The sequence below is a fragment of the Heteronotia binoei genome, chromosome 1 (assembly GCF_032191835.1).
Source record: "Heteronotia binoei isolate CCM8104 ecotype False Entrance Well chromosome 1, APGP_CSIRO_Hbin_v1, whole genome shotgun sequence".
In the NCBI taxonomy this organism is placed as follows: Eukaryota; Metazoa; Chordata; class Lepidosauria; order Squamata; family Gekkonidae; genus Heteronotia; species Heteronotia binoei.
In genome coordinates this window covers 208,571,198-208,594,449 of record NC_083223.1, presented here as the reverse complement: position 1 = coordinate 208,594,449, position 23,252 = coordinate 208,571,198, and the positions used below count along the sequence as shown (strand labels likewise).

General features: G+C 43.7%; 1 protein-coding gene across 2 annotated transcripts in view; it reads right to left on the bottom strand.

The window, feature by feature from the left end:
* The window catches only part of RD3 (RD3 regulator of GUCY2D), a 38,178-nt gene that overhangs the window by 2,915 nt on the left and 12,011 nt on the right, over positions 1-23,252 (bottom strand). For both annotated transcript variants that reach the window (XM_060259551.1, XM_060259560.1), the window contains one exon: positions 4,339-4,639. In XM_060259551.1, the coding sequence (XP_060115534.1) occupies positions 4,339-4,639 (301 nt within the window). The remainder of the gene's footprint in view (positions 1-4,338; positions 4,640-23,252) is intronic.

Sequence of the window (23,252 nt, the reverse complement as noted above, 5' to 3'; positions counted from 1 at the left end):
AGTTTACAATGTTAGGATGAGGGGAAGGCACCACTATTTAGACTCCCCTTAAGAAGGAAATGGAGGGTGATTCTTTTTTATAATGTAACATTAGCTTCAGTTGAATGATAGTGGAGAACTACTAAGGCAGTCTACATTTTATCACTCAGAATTTTTTAATAACAAAATTTTCAAAGGTTTGATTAAATGGCAGAAAGTAGGAACACATGGGCAGTTCTCTTAATGGGGGGTGGGGAGTAAGCATTGTTATTGGGGTCAATGCTATCTAACTTGTTCATAAAATATCTGGAAATGGGGGTGAGCAGAATAGCAGCCAAGTTCGCAGATGACACAAAATTATTCAGGGTGATGAAAACGAAGGCTGACTGTGAAGAGCTCCAGGAGGAACTCCATAAACTGGGTGAGTGGGCAACAAGGTGACAAATGCTGTTCAGTGTTGGGGAATGTAAGGTGATGCACCCTGGAAATTTTAAAAATCCCAACTTCAACTATATGCTAATTGAACTTGCTGTGACTGAAAGAGAGATGCCTCACAGTAGATAGCTCAATGAAAGAGTGTCAACACAGTGTTTCTCCTCAGTGAAAAAGGCAAAGTCTTGTTGGGGATTATTAGAAAAGGGATAGAAGATAAAACAGGCAATATGATAATAACCCTGTAAAGATCTTTGGTGTAGTCTCATTTGGAATACTGTTTGCGGTTTTGACAACCATACCTTAAAAGACACTGCAGAGCTGGAGTGGGGGGAAGTACAGAAGAAGGCAACCAAGTTGATTAAGGGGCCAGAGTATTTTTCATATTAAAAAAGGCTAAAAGGTCTGGGGCTTTTCAGTTTAGAAAATGAATGGGGAGAGAGAGTGACATACCAGAAGTTTATAAAATTATGCAAGGAGTAGAGAGAGTAGACAAAACGTTTTTTCCTCTGCTCCTTAAATATTAGAACTTGAGGGCATCCAACAAACTTGGTGGGTAGCAGATTCAGGATGAACCAAAATACTTCTCTACACAATGAGCGATTAAAATATGGAATTGCTGCCAGAAGATGCATTGATGGCTACAGGCAGATGGCTTTAAAGGGGGATTAGTCAAATTCATGAAGAATAGGGCTACTAGCCATTGTGACTACAGGGAAACTTCACATTTAGAGGCAGTAATACTGGTGTCAAGAGCAAACATCGGGGGAAGGCCTCAGCCTTTCTGCACTGTTATTGGCCCTTCAGAGTAAGTGGCTGGCCACTGAATAAGACAGCTTGCCCTCAGATGCCATCTCGGTATACAGCCTGAGCTCTATTGTCTCCTCTGTCAACTGTGCCTCCAAGTCGGAGGGGGTGCTGGGGGATTCTCCATTGGGACCTGGGGACTTTCAAGCCTAGATGGAATAATTTCAGATGGTGGTGCCTATTTCTATGCTTACCCTTGGTATTAAAGGAGAGTACATAATGCCCTATTCCTTCACTCCAAGAAAGATTCTTATTTTGCATTAGTTATTCCAGTTCTTCTAGTCAAAGGCACAAGTAACTACCTAAACAAGATACTGAGGCCACCACTGGAAACCCTACCAAGCTCCCCTCATCTGGCTTCTGAGATTTCATCAGGAATCATTCATGTTTTCAAGCCTAAGAGCCAAGAACTAGTTTTAAAAATAATACACTTGCGGCAAGGGAGAAGAATAGAATCAGTTGTTTGAAGAGCCCAGCCACTATCTAGCTATGCTTTTATATCTGTATCTGTGCTGGGCCTTCAAAACTTTCAATATATCTGCAAGATACTTTCTTTGCAAAACATCTATAGTAGCAATATACATCCTCTTTTCCCATATTTTCTCAAGAAACACTATGTTTGTTTATTGTAACTGAGGTCTTTTAAACCAAAGATACAAAAGGAAAATACAATGCTGCAAGCTGTTTCTTCAGGTTGACCATCTTCCCACCTCCAGGTATGTCTTGCTTGCTAGTCTCCCATGGGTGAGAAGCACAGAGACCACGAAGAAGATAGACAGGTTGCTTACCTGTAACTAGATCTTCGAGTGGTCATCTGTGCATTCACACTACCCACCCTCCTTCCCCACTGCTGACGATCTCCCTCCAGTAGGGGCTTCCAGCGGTCAGGAAGGAACTGGCGGGATCCCTGCACTGGCGCCGGTGAGCATGCGTACTGGGACGCCTGCGCATGCCCATTGGTGCCGAGCGCAGAAAAATCCCGGGCTTTTCAGATACCGATTCGGGGATCGGCGCAGGCGCTCTATCCCATGGGTGTGAATGCACAGATGACCACTCGAAGATCTACAGTTACAGGTAAGCAACCTGTCTTTATACACAATATTCAGGGTGAAGTTTCTGAAGAAGTCCAGTAAATTAAACTGATTCTAGCATTCTAAAAACAGAATGAATCAATGCCATTGCAAAGACCAGCTTCTTCAGAAACGCAGAGTGATTTTGTTGAACATACTAAAGATAGGATGGAACTCTCTCAGGCTAATTTTAAACTGATTTTCTTATCTCCTCTTAGTAATCAAAGTATCCAATTCTCAACATGGCAAAATCTGTGGATACTTAAATCCAGAGTGGAGCCATGAGTGGAGGCGTTTCTACAAACCTGAGGAAAGCCCCTTGTTTGCACTAAAACATTATTTTAAAAAAAACTCGAGGGGTTAACCTATCCAATAATAGAAGAAGCACCTAAAGCTTTAAGCAGCAGTTGCCCTCAGTGGCCATTTCTTCCAGTCTTGGTTTCTGTCAGCAAAAGGAAGGGGGAGGGAGCAGGATCCTTTCCAGAGACTTTTGGTCTTTAAAGGAGGGCTCATCATGACCTGCCCCAGATGCAGCCACCAGGTGACTTGATACAACATGACTTGCATAACTCACCCAGGCCCGGCAGCTGGCTATTCTTCAACAGCAGTCATCCCATGAAAGCCTGTGTGGCATAGTTATTAAGAGTTTTGGACTGCATCTGGGAGACCCAGGTTTGAATCTTCATTCTGCCATGGAAACTCCCTGGGTTACCTTAGGCCTAATATATTCTTAGCCTAATCTACATTAGAGGATTGTTGAGAGGATAAAATGGAGGAGAGGAGAATAGTGTAAGCTGCTTTCTCATTGTGAAGAATGGTGGGTTATAAATGCAGTAAATAAATAATATATAGATGGAAATGGGGAAGCAGAAAAAAGGCTGATTGGTGATTGGGAAGAAAAAGAAACAGAGCAAGGGGATGATATGTTTCTGGGAGAAGGTAAAGAGGAAATCTTGTGGGGAAGGGGTTGCAGAGGAAAATGAGGTGCCCCCTGTAAATCCATGTGAATCCCCCACTGTGAAACTGGGCCTGGCCCAGCACATACAAAGTTTTCCAAGGGAAAGCTGAAGGGGGAACAGATAAAGGTAGATTGGCCAGTAGATGGTAAGGAAAAAGGGACAGGCTCTGGGGGCCTTCAGGTAAGGGGGAAATGATATATTGCAGGAGGGGAAAATGAGATACTTCCCTGCATGTCCTTGCAGGTACCCCATATGGAACTGTATAACAGCCAACTTCTAGATCTTGTTTCTTAGAGCCATTTTCACATACTAACCAACAATGCTCCCTCTAAGCTGGGGAGTCCTGTGAGCAAAAAAATGTACTTTGTGAGCTCCTGAGTGAGCAATTTGGCTACTGCATAAATAAAATAAATAAAAGTTGTGAGTGAGCAATTTGGCTACTGCATAAATTAATCTGCTCTGGGGCCATCCTTCCTGAGCTAAGACAAAAATGTTGAGCTGGAGGCAAAAAAAACCCCTGTGAGCTAGCTCATATTAACTCATTTTAGAGGGAGAAGGAGAGATTCGATTTATATCCTGCCCTTCGCTAACCAAAGGAGTGTCAGAACAGCTTACAAATCTCCTTTCCCTTCCCCTCCCCACAACAGACACCCTGTGAGGTAGGTGGGGCTGAGAGAGCTCTCCCAGAACTGCTCTTGAGCAGAACAGCCTTGAGAGAACTTGTGGTTGACCCAAGGTCACATCAGCAGGTGTATATTGAGGAGTGGGGAATCAAACCTGGTTCTCCCAGAAAAGAATCCACGCACTTAACCACTACATCAAACTGGGAACACTGCTAACCAGGTATGTAAACCAAATATGTGATAGGGTAAAAAAGTTTCTTCAGTATCATATGTACTCAGACATGCACCACTATGAAACATGTAGCATTTCCCTCATTTTGCAAAAAATATAAAATAAAATAAAAATGAAGAACAAGAATTATCCACTGTCATCAAATCCTAGGCCACCCACAAAAGAATTCTCTTGTCACAGTCCTGAATTTTCATGGCAAACACAGAAGTTCTTGATGATCAAAGACTTCACCATACCTGATAACAACAGGACCACAGTAGGAGGGGTGGATTTTGGAACACAAGTCCTCCAGTTGCAGACGCTCCCCTGGACTGATATCATAGTTGTGTTTCTGGTAACTAATCAGCCAGCTATAGTCCACACCTGTCTTTATCTTGCGGTACTCATTCTCTCTGTCCCGCTGCTGTTTCTCAGCTTCCTTAATTTGCCACCCCAGCTCCATCATAAGGGTTTCTATCACCATTTCTGTGGGGCTCCTCTCGGAAATTCGTCTTGGGGGCTCATTCCACCTGAACCAAGAAGCCAGCGACATGCTCTCTGTAAAGGGCAAATTGAAGGTTATAACATATTCATGTTTTCAGCTGAAAAAGTGAATGTTTCAGATTTGGAGCTTGCACAGTGGCCAACCAGCTGCCTTGGAAGGCCAACAAGTTGTTGATGCAGGTGTCTAGTATTGGGGAGAGGGCTTCAAAAATGGAAATGGCAGTATTTGTTCATTGTTATTTTTAACTTTCAGTGCTTCTGATGCTTTAATTATTTATGTATATGGAATGCTTATGACTGGAAGCCACTCTGGGCTTTGTAGGAAAGGAAGGAAAGGTCCCCTGTGCAACCACCAGTCGTTTCCGACTCTGGGGTGACTCTGCTCTCACAACGTTTTCACAGCAGACTTTTTACGGGGTGGTTTGCCATTGCCTTCCCCAGTCATCTACTTTTATACCCATCTCCAGCTGGGTACTCATTTTACCAACCTCAGAAGGATGGAAGGCTGAGTCAGTCTCCAGCCAGCTACCTGAAAACCCAGCTTCCACCAGGGATCGAACTCAGGTCGTGAGCAGAGTTTAGGACTGCAGTACTGCAGCTTTAACACTCTGCGCCACGGGGCTCTTCTTGTAGGAAAAGCAGTATAGAATTATATTAAATGAACACCCTAATAATATTTGATCACTATCTTTGTTTAAGAGACAGAGAAAGCCTCACCATACAGCAGCTGCATATGAGGCCTCCTGTTTAATCTCCATACTTAATCATCCTAACAGATCCAAATCTGCTATTCTCTACTGCACTTAGAATAATTCCATACACAGCAGGGCCAAAACAGGGGCTGAAAGCCAGGCCGGATCTAGAGGGGGCAGAGGGGGGGGGTGCTTGCCCTGGGTGCCACTGGAGGAGAGGTGCCAAATAGGGTATGGAGTCAATTCTATTCTATGGGCCCATAAGGTAGAATGGGTCCATAAGGGGACACCATTTTTTAATTTTGCCCCCCCCCCCTCAAAAAACATGTCCATCTAGTCCTGGCTGAAAGAGCAGGAACACAAATGATTTTGCTGCCTTTTTTTACAGAATTCTTCAGATGTTACATTTCCCTTGAGAAATTCACATAAGGATTTTAATGCACATGTATGGAACTATCAGATGAACATTTAAGGCTCAAGTCTATAACAGCTCGCGTATGTTTCTTTGTAGACTGATCCACATTCTCATTCTTGAGTTATTCTGGGTTATTTGGGTGTTACTATACATATTTTCAAAATGCACTTAAGAGAAATAAAACACTGATTTCAGGGCACCACTGAAATCATAAGCAAGTACATGTCTGCAGTTTCCATGGGATTTAGTTGTGACTGGGGGGGGAGGGGGAGTGGGCTCCCTCTTGGGTATCCTGCCCCCCCCAGGGAAAGTGTATGCGCAATACATAGCCTCTCCTTTCCCGGTGTAGTGAACGCCGCGTGGTCACTGTCCGGCTATGCCAGGCAGATGGTCACTGCAATGGCCTCTCCTGCATTACTGCATCCATGGCAACACCTTCCCACTGGTCCCCCCCCCCCCGTTTCTCACAGAGTTTGCCACGTCATGGTGCGACCGAATGTCCGGCGGTATAACCGGATGGGCAGGCTGGGCTCACCAACCTCGTCAGCCAAGAGAAGGAAAACTCTAACATCAAACCCGGGCAGATAGAGCTCGTTAATGTAACACCTATCACCTGGAGGACTCGCTGCCGGCATCCCAGCTTACTGGGCCATGGCAGATGACCCCAAGGTGAAAGGGTGGAGCCAGTACTGCGCACACTGCGCTTCACCTAAAAATTCCTCTGCGCAGGCCTGAAGGGCATATCCACATCCACAACCCACAACACACCAAGTCCTGCAGCGATGGGCAAGGGGCGAAACGGCAGGTGGAAGATGCCACTGGAAGCCGCAGTCCCGATCCTGCATGTAGGCGGTTCAGGGTATTGGTCGCCTGATGCTGACCCGGAGACGAAAGCATTTTTTGGCAGCACCCTGAACAACCAAGCAGCCTTATCTAGGGACAGCACTGCTTGCTCCGCACGGAGAGGGGCCTAGAAAAGGTGGCCTAAACAAAGCTCGTCTCCCCCCCCCCCAGTTGGCTAGCCGCGGTCAACGGGCATCCTTACTTGCAGTCAAAAAATAACAACAAAGAAAAGGCATGCACCTGCCTCACAAAGTGCGCAAAGACTAAAGCTTGCGTGTTGGAACATCAGAACCATGCTTGACACAGTAGACAGGGGTCACCCTGAATGACACTCTGCTCTAGTTGCTCACGAACTTCTCAGGTTGAATACTGACATAGCATTTCCCTGAGGAAGGTAGTCTTCGAGAACACGGTGCTGGCTATACCCTCTACTGGTCGGGTAAGTCAAAGGCTGAGAGCCGCCTTTCTGGCGTTGGCTTCATGGTCAGGAACTCCATTGCCTCCAAACTCGAATAACTGCCAACAGGTCACTCAGATCGCATCATGTCCATGCGCCTCCCACTTCAAAACAAGCAGCATGCAACACTCTTCAGTGTGTATGCTCCAACCCTTCAAGCAGATCCTGCAGAAAAGAACAAGTTCTATGCTGATCTACGCAACCTCGTATGGAAGACCCCTACAGAGGACAAGGTGATCATCCTTGGCGACTTCAATGCCAGAGTAGGTAAAGACTCGGAAGCCTGGAAAGGAGTACTTGGCAAACACGGCATTGGCAACTGCAATGATAACGGGCGCCTCCTGCTAGAATTCTGCATGGAGCACCAGCTCACCAGCTCACCATCACCAACACTATCTTTCAGCAGAACAGCCTGAAGACAACCTGGATGCACCCACGGTCCAAGCACTGGCACCTTATCGACTACATTCTGGTGTGCCAGAGAGACCTTCGAGATGTCTTACACACCTGAGTAATGCCCAGTGCAAAATGTCATACGGATCATTGTCTTGTACGCTGCAATCTCCGTCTTCACTTTAAACCCAAACCCAGGAGAGGAGGTATCCCTCGGAGGAAGCTTCAAGTTGGCAGCCTTCAGTCAGCCGAAGTTAAAGCTGCCTTCCAGGCAAAACTCCAGACAAGAATTGAGGACCCCAGTTGCCCCACAGACCCTTCTCCAGAAGCACTCTGGGAACACCTAAAAACTACCATCCTGTTGATCTCTGAAGAAGTCCTCGGGTTCTCCACAAGGAAGAACAAGGACTGGTTTGACGAGAATAATCAAGAGATCCAAGAATTACTAGCGAAAAAGAGATCTGCCTACCAAGCACATCTTGCTCAGCCCTCCTGTCCTGGGAAAAAAGCAATCTTTCGCGCTGCATGTAGCAACCTCCAGCGCAAGCTTCGAGACATTCAGAACGAGTGGTGGACCAAGCTTGCTGAGAGAACCCAGCTGTGTGCAGACACTGGTGATTTAAGAGGGTTCTACGAAGCCCTGAAGGCAGTATATGGCCCATCAAATCAGGCTCAGAGTCCCTTGCGTAGTGCAGACGGCCAAGTGCTCCTCACAAACAAGGTATCCATACTGAACCGGTGGTCAGAGTATTTTCAGGTTCTCTTCAGTGCCAACCGCGTAGTTCAAGATTCAGCAATCCACCTCACCCCACTTCAACCAGTGAAAACAGAGTTGGATGAGATCCCCACCCTAGAAGAGACTGTTAAAGCCATCAAGCAACTGAAAAGTGGCAAGGCAGCGGGAGTTGATGGAATCCCACCAGAGATCTGGAAGCACACTTCACAAAGTACTTGTCACCTGCTGGGAACAAGGCAAACTACCACAGGACTTTCGCAATGCAATCATCATCACTCTACACAAGAACAAAGGGGAAAAGTCAGACTGCTCCAACTACCGGGGGATAACCCTGCTCTCCATCGCAGGCAAAATCCTTGCCAGAATACTCCTGAACAGACTGGTGCCCACCATTGCAGAAGAACTCCTCCCAGAGAGCCAGTGCGGCTTCAGAGCTAACAGGAGCACCACCGACATGGTATTTGTTCTCAGGCAGCTCCAAGAGAAATGCAGGGAACAGAACAAGGGTCTATATGTGACTTTTGTCGACCTTACCAAAGCTTTCGATACCGTTAGCAGGAAAGGCCTGTGGCAAATCTTGGAACGTTTAGGATGTCCCGCAAGGTTCCTCAGCATGATCATCCAGCTACATGAAGACCAGTGAGGCCAGGTCAGACACTGCAACGACCTCTCGGAGCCCTTCCCAATAGGCACAGGTGTAAAGCAAGGCTGCGTTCTCGCGCCAACTCTCTTTACGATCTTCTTTAGCATGATGCTTCAAAGAGCCGCAGTAGATCTAGATGATGACAATGGTGTCTATATCCGCTATCGCACCGATGGCAGCCTGTTCAACCTGAGGCGACTAAACGCTCACTCCAAGACAATGGAAAAACTTATCCGAGAGCTACTGTTTGCTGATGATGCTGCACTCGTCTCCCACTCGGTATCAGCTCTGCAGCATATGACGTCCTGCTTTGCAGAGGCTGCCAAGCTATTCGGCCTAGAAGTTAGTCTGAAGAAGACAGAAGTTCTCCACCAGCCTGCACCCCAGGAAGATTATCACCCTCCCTGCATCACTGTGGGTGAATCACTTCTGAAGACAGTCCAGCAGTTCAGCTACCTGGGGTGCATCATCTCCTCAGATGCCAAGATCGACAAGGAGATTGACAACAGGCTGGCAAAGGCAAACCGTGCATTTGGCCGACTGCACAAAAGAGTGTGGAGCAACAAGCATCTGAAAAAAGGCACAAAGATCAATGTTTACAAAGCGGTTGTGATGACAACCCTCATCTACGGCTCCGAATCGTGGGTTTTATACCATCATCACCTGCGACTCCTTGAGCGCTTTCATCAGCGCTGCCTTCGCACCATCCTCAACATCCACTGGAGTGACTTTGTGACCAACACTGAAGTTCTCAAGAGGGCGGAGGTTACAAGCATCGAGGCACTGCTGTTGAAGACGCAGCTGCGCTGGGCAGGGCATATTTCTAGGATGGAAAACCACCGCCTTCCCAAGATTGCTCTGTATGGCGAACTTTCCACCGGCCATCGAAATAGAGGGGCACCAAAGAAGAGGTACAAAGACTCCTTGAAGAAATCCCTTGGCACCTGTCGCATCAACCATCACCAGTGGTCTGACCTAGCCTCAGATCGCAAAGCATGGAGGCACACAATCCACCAGGCTGTCTCTTCCTTTGAGAACGCACGCATAGCTGGTCTTGAGGACAAAAGGAGATTGAGGAAGAATCGCACTGCTACAGTACCAACCCCAAATCAGACTTTTCCCTGCAGTCACTGTGGCCGGATCTGCCTGTCCCGCATTGGTCTTGTCAGCCACCAGCGAGCCTGCAGCAGACGTGGACTACTGCACCCTTCTTAAATCTTCGTTCGCGAAGTCAAGCTGAGAGAGTTGTGACTGATTTCTACCCACTAAACATACTGTAATCCATGCAAATTCTAATTAAGTGAATATGGCTTCACATGCTAGACAAAAGCTCTAACTGAAAAATACATCTAAAGTCATCAGATATGTATGATTTCCAAAAACCATGTTAACTATTAGACAGCTCACTTGTGGTACATGTGTATTTCTCTTTAAAAGTTATCAGGTACTCATTGGATGCACTAGACATCAGTATTGAGTAGGTGGATTAGTAGTCTCACCTGGATAGGATAGTCAAATAGAGCCAGAGAAGTGGGGGGCACTCAACTTTTCAGTCTTCCATATTTTCATTTTCTGCTTATTCCAAGAAGCTCAAGACAGTAATAAGTCTGAAGTTACCCAGCAAGCTTCAGGGCAGAGAAGAGAACCTGGGTCTCCTAAGTTCTTTTCCAATGCCAGGTGTTTTTTAACATTCATAAGGCCAATTGCCTCTGGTGTCCCTTCCCTGCCCCCTTTCCTTGAAACAAGTTTCTCTGTGGGGTCTGATGATGTCTGAGTCATTTTTACCACAGCTGCACATAAGGGGAACAGCCAGGAGCAGACAGTGAAACTGACACAACATTCTTACTTTTTATACCTTTACTATCAATGGGGAAAACAATTATTTGGATCATGTTGAGTACCACCTCTAAACCTTTAATTACTGTCTTTGGGGTCTGTTCAACCTCCTAGTAAAGTGCACATTTTATTTACTATGTTGTAACCCACCCTGAGCCCATCTGCAGGGGAGAATATAAATTTACTAAAATAAATAAATAAGTAAATTTGGTTGCGGAACCGTCTACAACACTTTCTCCTGGACAGCCTCAATGACTAGGCTTTACTTTGTATAGAATGTTTAACTAACTGTCATATGTAGTTTCAGTAAGACTTTTGTCCCTCAAATGAGAATAAATGGTGATTCATAGAGATTTCCTTCTCTATTTTGTCTAGGCATGGCTTACTTGCATTAGCTATCTGGATAGTTTTACTAAAAAACTATCAAAATATAGATTCAGGTGGGTAGCCATGCTGGTTTGAAGTAGAAAACAAAGTATGAATCCAGTGGCACCTTTAAGACCAACAAAATTTTATTCAAATTATAACCTTTCATGTAGCAGAAGAAGCATGCTTACACATGAAAGCTTATACCTTGAATAAAACTCCGTTGGTCTTAGGTGCCACTGGACTCAAACTGTTCTATATCGTGCAGGCATCTTTTACAGAGGGCACCATGCACATTCCTACCTATAGCTTGGTTGACATTGACTGATCTGAATGGGTTATCATGCCGTGTAAAATAACAGGTGATGAATGAATGGATCCTACCAAAAGGAAAGAACTGAACTCCTCAGCCCTTTGATTTTTCCCATCCTACAGCTATAGGTCAAGCACCATAAAGGCCTAAAACTGTGTTCTCACAGCAGCTTCAGATGTCGTTGTGAGAGTTGTGCAGCATTTTTTATATCTTCAAAGATGAGTCAGACTGTCTAACAAAAGCCTTTTATTGCAATTCTAAACATATTCAAATGTCATTTCAAACTTCTTAGTTACTATGCTGGCTCTTAGAGATCTGTCACAGAACAAAAGACTTCCAACATCCACGACCAATGGAAGGACAATAGATTTGAATAAGGAGTGGTGGGACGCATGTCAGTGAGCAAATGGATGTTTTGAAGCTTCAGGGACAACACAATATGATCCTTGGAGCTCTTTGTGACTACTGTATCAGCACATGCTTCTTAAGCAGACCAATAATTATGCCAGCAATGTAAGGCTGGAGCTTCTATGGCTCAGGAGTCCAGTGAAACCTTATCCAGGATAAGCTTTTGTGAGTCAGACTTCATTTCATTAGATGTGGTTCAGAAGTTTCCAAACAACAGGTGCCACTTTACTACAAAGCAGTGCCTGCAAGGTATACTTTCCAGGAGAAGTGGCAGGCAGGAGGGGAGGCGGAGAAGTGGCAGGCAGGTGACAGAGAGCTAGTTTGGTGTAGTGGTTAAGAGCGGCTGACTTTAATCTGGGAGATCCAGGTTTGATTCCCCACTCTTCCACATGCACCTGCTAATGTGACCTTGGGTCAGTCACAAGTTCTCTCAGAGCTGTTCTCTCGACAACAGTTCTCTCAGAGCTCTCTCAGCCTCACCTACCACACAGGATGTCTGTTGCGGGGAGAGGAAGGGAAAGGAGATTGTAAGCTACTCTGAGACTACAAGTGAAGGGTGGGGTATAAATCCAATCTCTCCTCCTCCCCTTCCTCCTCTTTAGCCCACTTTCCCTCTGCAACTCTCCCAACTTGTGCCACTTTCTTTCCAGCTAGAATCCCAGCCCCATGTTTCATAACAAGTGTGATGGAACCGGCCCGATTCTGCCTTCACACCCGGTCCCGTCAACTGTCTATTGAGTCGCCAACTCCTGGAGGGAGCTATTTCTCCTCCGGCCACTTGGGCTCGCTGCCACCACCTGCTCAGTCTAGGGGTTAAGACTGAGAGGAACAGGACTCCCAATCCCCCTCTCCAGCTATGAGGCCAGGCCTCAAGGTCCTCTGCCACCCTGTACTTGGGTATCACAGAGACCACAGCACTTCTTCGGGGAACCCCTGGAGGATTGGCACCTTATCCAACTGCATGCCTTCCCCCTTCCCCAGGGCCCCCTTCATAAAGCAGAGTGGTCTAAGCGGTTGGGGATCTATGTGGTACAGAGTTTGACTGCCAGCATTCAAAACAGTAAAAATGTTTAATAAGAAGAGAAAGAAAAATAAAAACAAAAACAGTTACATGTAAAAGTTTAGCACAGCACCTGAACAGCAACAAGCAGGACAAATAAAAGGTGGATTTAAACACATCCCCTCGTCCCTGGTGTAAACTTGCCCTACCTTGTGAATGACTGCCTGGGGTCCCACAGGCAGGAGCCCACAGGCTGGCAACCTCTCTTCCTGAGCACCAGCCGAGAACTGGCCTTTTCCCGCCTAATTCAAATTAAAAAAACCAAAAGAACTTCCTGCCCCTCTAGGAGGCTTTCCTCCTAGAGTTGCTGGTTTATCTCCAGAAGGGAGGAGGGAATGAGGGGAAGGCTAAAGAACTTCCTGCCTCTCTAGGAGGCTTTCCCCCCTAGAGTTGATGGTTTAACTCCGGAAGGGAGGGGGGGAGTGAAGGGAAGGCTAGGCCACACAGCCTGCCTAGTAGTTTCATGTTCCCCTCCAACCAAGCACCAACATTAACCAAGATGGCGTTTCTCCACAACAAGCTTTTTTATTGCGGAGATAACACTTAGCAATTCTCCAAAGTGAATGCTTTCTTGACACCTACATACCTCATTTAAAAGAATGTTTGCATGCATTTATAACACTCCTACAGTAAAAGCCACATATAAAAAATATTTAATTTCTGTAACAACATCTATCTATGTGGGCTTCTTCACCATTCTGCACACTACACAAACACACACAGGGGAGCCAGGGTCACCAGAATAGAACCTATTGGCTCAGACCAGTGGTCCATCTAGTCCAGCATACTGTTCCACGGGATGGCCAAATTAACAAGGCATAGAGACTAAGGTCAATCACTGTCCCCACTGCATAGTGAATACAGTTTTCTTATGTGTTACATTACAAGACACGAATAAATACATACTCATTTCCATTTTAGAAGTGGCTAAGCTGCTACCTTAAGGCATCTCTACACTTAAAAATATGTGCCAAAAATATGCACCCAAAAGATTTTACTGAACACTTAAAATATAAAGTGTGATTGCAACAGACATGTATTTGCATACACATGTATTATTCAGGTGGACTTATCTCAGTTTCTGTCCTTGGCATCTCCAGTTTAAAATAGGGTTGCCAATCCCCAGCTGGAGGCAGGGGATCCCCCCGTTTGAGGCCCTCCCCCTGCTTCAGGGTTATCAGAAAGCAGGGGGGGAGGAATGTCTGCTGAGCACTCCATTATACCCTATGGAAACCGATTCCCATAGGGTATAAAGGAGAATCAACCATTGGGTATCTGGGGCTCTTGGGGGTAGAGGCACCAAATTTTTAGCATACCATCTGGAGCCTTTCCTCAAAACACCCTCTGAGTTTAAAAAAGATTGGACCAGGGGGTCCCATTCTATGAGCCCCCAAACAAGATGCCCCTATCCTTCATTATTCCAAATGGAGGGAAGGCATTAAAAAGGCATGTGGTCCCTTCAAATGTGATGGCCAAAACTCCCTTCAGAGTTCAGTCATGCTTGTCACACTCTTGCTCCTGGCTCCATCCCCAAAGTCTCCTGGCTCCACCCCCAAAGCCCCCAGATATTTCTGGAGTCAAACCTGGCAAACCTAGTTTAAAAGGACCAAGTAGTAGTCACCAGGCCTCGGATTCAGTGGGAGCTCACAGGAGTGCAGCTCCCAAACCTTTCTGAGAGTTCCACCTCCTTGTCTATTGAATAGTTAGGTGCAGCTGCATAACAATCCCTGGATGAGCTCCACCACCAATTTTTCTACAAAAACGACCCCTGTTAGTCACTGATGTGAAAGACCTCTGCCTAAGCTCTTGGAGAGCTGTTGCCAGACAGAGTACACAATACTGATCTTGACAGACCAGTGGTCTAACTCAGTATAAGACAGCTTCATTTGTTATTTATTTATTTAGAAAATTTGTACCCCACCTTTCTGCTCTGATCAGGATAGCTAGTGTACATAATAAAAACACATCTGAGAAACCATTAAAATCAAACAACAACCTATCCAAGAAAACTATTAAAACCAAACACAAACACATCTTTAAAACAATTAGATGGAATACACACACAAAACAATAAACTACATGTACATAAAAACAACAGTTAAAATGTAGAGCAGGAAGGAAGGATCACTGGGGGGATACAAGATAAAACTAAAAAGTCTTCACCTGTTGGCAGAAGACAGTAACAGAAGGTGACAGGCAAACCTCTCTGGGGTGAAAGTTTCACTTTTTGGTTCCACAACAGAAGACCCTCTCCCACATTGCTACCCAGCTGATCTCAGAAAGCAGGGGCATGGTCAGCCAAAGCAGAGCCTCAGAAGATGTGCACAATGGTCAAATGGGTTTGTATAGGAGTAGGCAGTCCTTCAGCTATGCTGATCCCAAACCATATATGGCTTTAAAGGTCAATACCAGCACTTTGAATTGGCCCCAGAAACAGACTGGAAGCCAGTATTAGGGGGCCAAGACTGGAATAATATTGCCTCCACAACCCTCTCCAGCTAACATCCTGATTGCAATATTCTGCACAAGCGGAAGTTCCCAAACACTTTTCAAGGATGGGCTCACATAGAGTACAATGCAGCAATCTAATCTAGATGTAACCACAGTGGCCAGATTAGTTCTGCTCAGAAAAGGCCACAGCAGGCTAACCAGCCAAAGCTGGTAATTTCACTGGCTGATTTCTTTCTTTATTAAGACATTTATATCCTGCCTTTCATCATGATTGATGAAATAGTAATTCAATCATAGTAAAAGTGGTAAAAGACACTCCTGCCCACAGCTGCCATCTGCTAACCCAGTCATAGGCCTGGATCCAAGAGCATCCCCCAAGGTTTGTGTGTATGTTTGCTTCACATGCTCTTATACAGCAGCAGTGATTCCCTAAATACAATACAGATTGAGACAACCTACAGATTTCCCTACATTAATTTGCATACTTGAAAGTAAATTCCCCCTGCTATTCAAGCAGAGTTATACAATCAGTTATTTGACCTTCTCTGGGAGCCTAACACTATGCTATACTCAAATTGCTACTTTTGTTAGGGAAAAGCAGCTTTGGGTGGGGGATTTGATGTAGGGAAATGATGAGTAGGAAAAGTGAATGCACATTGGCTCTTTCTTATAAACAGATATCCATACAAATATGCCACATGCAGGTTGTACGTGATTTCACTATAATATGTGACCAGGGCTAATTTTGTGCGGACATATGGGCTTTTTTGTGGTGGAAATCAGGAAAACCTTAATATATGAGCACTGAAATGTTTTTCACACAAAAAAGCATTGCATATGTATGTAAGAGATAATTATGCTTTCAACAGCTGTGTACTATGTATTTCAACCCAAATATTTACTCTTTCAGTTGGAGTCTGGTGTCCTAAAACAGTGGTTCCCAATATGGATGTAATGAAGCATTACAAGAGGTCCACAAATTCATATGCTCGCTAAGGATTGTCATTTTGATCTTTTTGTCAGTATGTATTTTCTCAATCAACATACACTAATAGTACAATTACTATTGTGTGGGGGTTCTGAAAAGTGTTTTGATGAAAGAATTGGTTCCTGATACTTGAAAAGGTTGGGAACCACTGCTCTAAAACTCAGAGACGGTATGTATGAACATATCTGGAACTCTCACTTCAGAATCTTATTTCAGTCACAAACTCACTAGGTCAGCCTTTATTCTCTCATCCCATCTTCAATATGGTAGTTCTAGTATACCTTACAGGGTAGTTGTGTACTTTAAACATTTGAACACAAAATGTTAGAGACATAAGATGCTTGGAAAACATGGTTGGGTTTTTAAGAAATCCTTGACATTTTAACAAGCCTTCAGAAGTGACAGAAACTAGAAGGAATTCAAAACTAACATTTCACTTCTCTTAATGTTAGGACTGATTACATCACAAAATGCTGTACTGAAAGGAGGATTTCGGGTAAGCCTTTCAGCGTCAGGGATGCTGGAGGACAACCTAAATATACATTATTGACTCAATGAGTTGTAATCCTCCGTTAGTGTAATTAGAATTTGTAGTTACAAGGTACTGAGTCAAAGATTCAAGTTTAACTCCAGATTTTTTTTGTATTACATGTTTTTAAAAAAACATATATGTGATGTTATTTGAAAACACCATATTGCATTTTGTTGCACTTTACAAGTCAGGCATCTTCATAGTGAGATTGTTGAGAGTTTATATAAATGATTGATGACAGTACTTAAGTCATGAAAGATACACAGCCAGGCATAAAATATGCAGGTCAAAGGCCTCTGTTTGTAAGAAGTATACTTTTTAAATTGCTCCATTAATCTGGAGTGGCAGCCAAGTCCATAACACTTTTCCAGACATACCCTTGAAGATCTGTCAACACTGCAGCTATTTCTTTTGTCAGTTATTAAAGCTGGAGGATGAAGAAGGAGGAGGAGTTGGCTTTTATACCCCGTTTTTCACTACCTGAAGAAGTCTCAGAGCGACTTACAATTCCCTTCTCTTCCTCTCTCCACAACAGTCACCCTGTGAGGTAGGTAGGACTGAGAGAGCTCTGAGAGAACTGTGACTGACCCAAAGTCACCCAGCTGCCTTCAAATGGGGGAGTGGGGAATCAAACCTAGCTTTCCAGGTTAGAGTCCACCACTCTTAACCACTACACCACACTACACCACTCTTAACCACTACATCACACAAGAAGACCAATTCATAGGAACAAAAATGTCTCCATCACACCAAATATAAACAATTGCTACTGGACCAACATGTTTGAGAAGAAGCATGCAAAGGGTTGTGCTCATTTTGAGCTCAGTAACACCTTAGAGACCAACACAATTTTTGGAGTCTAGACTTTTGAGACTTACCCACACCTGCATGTGTCAATAAACTTAAAACACACTCTTCCATTGCCCCTCTCCTCATTCACACTCATCTCCATCTTTCACTGCTACCTTGCAAGTAAACTTTTAGATTTGTAAGCATCTCACAGTAGGGGCTTAGCTTCTCAATATTACTTTGTAAAGTGCCTTGCATACTCAAGGTGTTATATAAATAATAATAAAATTGCATAGAAATAATCTATTTGACAGAACAGACAGGGAGTCAGTACTCAGGAATTCAGCACACATTATGAACATCTTACTCAAACAGTTGAAGATAGGTTTCTCTTGATGACTTCCCATCACCAGACTCATAATTTTTTCATCTTTTCACGTAGCGGGGTGTTTTCACATCAGTATCGCCATTTCCAGAAAGCAGCTGATAAAACACTTCATGACAGGCAACAGTCTGATGCCACAGCTGGTGATACGTATTATGGCCATAAGTCACCAAACAGGGAATATGGCTAGCAGTCTGGAAACACTGACCTTCCCAAGAATGTCCTCCATTTGCAATCCCAGACAAATGTTTCAAAAGAAAACCATAATATCCCTTGGAAGGTGTAGCAGAAGTAACTGGGGGAGGGGGCATGGTGCGTGTCCCCTTCTTGGGGAAGGTTTTCAGAATGACTAAGTTCTGTTCTGAAACAGAAGAAGAAGAAGAAGAAGAAGAAGAAGAAGAAGAAGAAGAAGAAGAAGAAGAAGAAGAAGAAGAAGAAGAAGAAGAAGAAGAAGAAGAAGAAGAAGAAGAAGAAGAAGAAGAAGAAGAAGAAGAAGAAGAAGAAGAAGAAGAAGAAGAAGATATTGGATTTATATCCCGCCCTCCACGCCGAAGAGTCTCAGAGCGGCTCACAATCTCCTTTACCTTCCTCCCCCACAACAGACACCCTGTGAGGTGGGTGGGGCTGGAGAGGGCTCTCCCAGCAGCTGCCCTTTCAAGGACAACCTCTGCCAGAGCTATGGCTTACCCAAGGCCATAACAGCAGGTGTGAGTGGAGGAGTGGGGAAACTGGACTTAAACCTTACTGAAGTCTAGATATTTAGCTTAATCTCCAACTGCTTCAAGTTGGACAACCATTACCTACTTGAGTACACTGCTCAGGAAGAAGCTATTAAGAAATCTGGCAGTAATTTTTGGAACCTCAGCATATAATGATTTTTTTTTTCTTATAGCAGATGAACTATATAGCCTCTTTATGCATCATGGATGCATTAATTACTGTAGTTTCTTGGTATAAACCAAGAAGAGCAAGAATTGAGTGAAGTGGTAATAGGCTATACCTCCAATCAAACTTATCAGCATTATATTATCCAACAAAACCTGATCAGACTTTGCTGCATAGCTCTTGTAGAGTCCAGGTTAACATGGATATGACCAACATTATCTGCTAAATGTTTTGCATAGGAAGCTCCTGAAAAAACCTGATCAAGGTCCATGAAGCAAATTGCCAAGCCATTTCCATATTACCTTGATTGACAGGGGCTTCCAAACAGAATTGCCAGCCATTCCTGTCCAGGAACTCCCTGAGGAGTTCATTTATCACTTAATCTCCAAAGGGGGACCAATCTAATGAGTCCCCCACCCCGAAAAACCAGATTCTAGCCATATGGCAATGTGAAGCTGACTTTTCCCCTAACCATTAGCAAAGTGATGTCCAAAAAGGCAGGATATAATCCATGATAAAACTCCACTTTGATGCACTTTAATATAGCTGACACAGGACCAACAGACTAAAAATGTTGATCAGCATCACAAAATTAAATCCTGATTTTTGGACAGTTTAGTTGCACACTGATTAGATTTTAAATTTAAATTAAAGCATTCTCATATCCACATGATTGTCAATCCCTTCCATCATGACCCAGTTAGGCTAAAGTACTTTGATTTAGACTGATTTAATTTATTTGCAGTCAATAAAACTAAATCAGCTTAACACTCAAGTTCATGGGGTATAATGGGCTGGGAAATCTAAAAGCTAACTAATTCTCAGTCTGTACAATCTAGCTTCACTGAGTTGTGGATCATAACTTTAGGGACAAGATTCCACTGAATCATAATCTTAATCATGTTCCACTGGAACATAACAGATTACAAAAAACTGGATTCTCTGACACAAGTATTTAGGCTGCAATGGGAGTTGTATTGTTTTAGCTTCCTAGAACTGAAGGTCAAACTACACATTACATGTAATGACCCCCCAAATGTTGCTGTTGTTACCACTGTCATTTATTACTTATCAAATAAATATTAGGCACTTATACAGAAATGAAATGACATCTCTGCCTGCAGGATAACAATTAAAAAGATGCAAGAGAAACATAGAGCAGACAGATGCAGAAGGAAAACGATAAAACTATGCACTAATTGCATAGGGCTAAAGAAGAGAAAAATAAAGAGTAAAGACTATCTAGAGGGGGGGTGAAGAGAACCCAAAGAAATAAAAAGAATATCAAAGAGAACATGCAAGACCCATTCTTAATAATTTCTTCTGAAAAGACAAAAAAAAGCCTGATAGCTATCTAAAGAATAGATAGTTGCACCTTTAAGACCAACCAAGTTTTGAATTTGTCAATACAAAACATTATTCTGATACGCTTTCAGTGAGTATAGCTATACATCCACAGTATTTCTGTATTTCTCTTTAATAATAGCTATACATCCACAGTATTCCAATGTATTTTTCTTTAATAATAGAATAATGTTTTGTACTGACATACTCAAATAAGGGATATAGGCTGTTTATCTCATTACATATAAACCCATTTTCATTTTATGTATTCTTTTTTTTCTAATGGCAAACTAGAATGATGTTTATAATGTATAGAATGATGCTGAGAAGTAAATTAGGTGAATAAGAACAAGGAAATACATGTCCTTTTGTTTTACCTAGACTTGCAGCAACATCAATTGGCAGGCAACTTTTATTACCTTTCATGGCTATCCAGACCAAATGACCTTCTAGTTTGTTACACTGTTTTGCCATGTGATCCTAGCTTTGTATCATTTTGCACTCTTAACCCACCAACTATATGTATTTCAGCCCACTGTACCTCATCCCCTCATCTGAAGAAGTATGCCTGCATACAAAAGCTTAAGTTCTGAATAAAACTTTGTTGGTCTTAAAGGTGACACTTGATTTCTACTTTGTTCTACTGCTTCAGACCAACAAGGTTGCCCACTTGGATCTAAAGAATAGATAGCTATTGATAGAACTGCATTAAAAGGCACCACAGGAGAGTTAAATAATAGCAAAAGGGAATGCAGGTTTAGTAAGAAGATTAGCATTTGATTAATTCAGGGACCAAGAAGAGAAAGCTATGAAGAGAAGTAAGAAGGGGCACAAGCAGTTTGGATTTGCAGTGAAAAAAGCCATGTTTTGGGGACTTATTCCTTTCCCCATATCCTCCCTTACTACAAAGTGTATGTCTCAGTTGTTGTTGTTTTACCACTGTAGGATTTCAGACCTCAATGCACTTTTCAAACACACATCTGAAATTCTGAAGGAAGAAAGCACAGGGGTGCTAGAACAGGGGTGACCAAGAGCCACATAGAATAAACATCAGATGTTTGAGAGCTGAGAGATATGAACACCAGAAGTTTGAGAGAAGGAAGGAAGGAAGGAAGGAAGGAAGGAAGGAAGGAAGGAAGGAAGGAAGGAAGGAAGGAAGGAAGGAAGGAAGGAAGGAAGGAAGGAAGGAAGGAAGGAAGGAAGGAAGGAAGGAAGGAAGGAAAATAGATGGGAGGGGGTGGTAAGAGCCACTCCTCCATATGCAGCCAACAGGGTGGCCTTGGGTCAGTCACAGTTTTCTCAAAGCAGTTCTCTAAAGAGCAGTTCTCTCAGCCCCACCTACCTCACATGGTGTCAGCTATGGGGAGAGAAAGGGAAAGAGAATGTAAACTGCTCTAAGACTCCAAGTGAAGGATGGGGTATAACTCTTCTTCTCCTCTTTTTCATTCTAAAACCACAGTTCACAAAGCCCCTTGCTTAAGAAAAGCATTTCAATGCACCATGTACTTTGGTCTCAGTTCAAGATCCTATTTATACAGAACATAGAACCATAGAGTTGGAAGGGACCTCCAGAGTCATCTAGTCCAACCCTCCGCACAATGCAGGAAACTCGCAAACACTTCTCCCTAAATTCACAGGATCTTCATTGCTGTCAGATGGCCATCTAGCCTCTGTTTAAAAACCTCCAAGGAAGGAGAGCCCACCACCTCCTGAGGAAACCTGTTCCACTGAGGAATCGCTCTAACTGTAAGGAAGTTCTTCCTAATGTTGAGCTGGAAACAATTTTGATTTAATTTCAACCCATTGGTTCTGGTCCTAACTTCTGGGGCCACATAAAACAATTCCACACCATCCTCTATATGACAGCCCTTCAAGTATTTGAAGATGGTGATCATATTACCTCTCAGCCACCTCTTCTCCAGGCTAAACATCCCCAGCTCCTTCAGCCTTTCCTCACAGGACTTGGTCCCCAGACCCCTCACCATCTTTGTCGCCCTCCTCTGAACCCGTTCTAGCTTGTCTATATCCTTCTTAAAATGTGGTGCCCAAAACTGAACACAATACTCCAGGTGAGGTCTTACCAGAGCAGAGTAAAGCGATACCATCACATCACATGATCTGGATACTGTACTTCTGTTGATACAGCCCAAAATAGCTTTTGCCTTTTTAGCCACTGCATCACAGTTGACTCATGTTCAGCATATGATCCACTAAGACCCCAAGATCCTTTTCACACATACTACTGCTAAGATGAAGCAGAGAAATAACGAGATCCGCACAGACTTACTGGTTTGAAGCGAGGTTTACTTTATGGTACCATAAGCAGAACCTAGTCGGGCATGGGCCCCCAAAATGACTGAGTTAAAATCATTCTACATACAGACAGTTTTATTCACACAGAAAACAAGCAGGCAGGCACACAGGCTTATCTGATTTCAAAGACCCCACCTTCACAGAACTCCTTCTAGTAAATTTCCATGACATGGCTCCCTTTACTCTATCTATATACAGCAAGTCGCCTGTAGGAGGCTGTTCCCTTATCTAATCTTGCAGATGGAGCTCACACCCACTGGGTGGTAAAGTCAGGTTCTAACGGCAGTTTTACAACAGACCATTTAGTTTGAAGACAAAGCATATTTTTACTCAATATGACAAATATTATTATTGGGGTATTAATTAATTACTCGGGGGCTCTCCTTCAAAGACAAGTCTCCCCCATCCTATAACCATGTATTGGATTTTTCCTACCTAAATGCAGAACTTTACATTTATCCCTGTTAAAAGAACAATTTCTTTTTCCCTGCCACCAAGGAAACCTCAGCCTTACTCATTACTACAAGCAGATATAGGGGTATATTCAAAGATAAAATGGCTGCCCTGATTATTGGTCAAGTTCCCTTGCTGTCTAAAATGCAGATACACATGCATGCTCTCACCTAAGTCTAATTTTTCCTGCTTTCTATCATCTGCATTATTCAAAGCAAACACACACTCATGGGTGTTATCCCCTGGCCTTTGCCACTGCACAACTTTAGTTCTCCAGGGTCTCCCCAGGCCTCAAAATAGGAAAGGGGGGCACAAAGTTGCACTACCCCAAACGCCTGTCTCTTTCCTGGAATACTGTTCCTCTG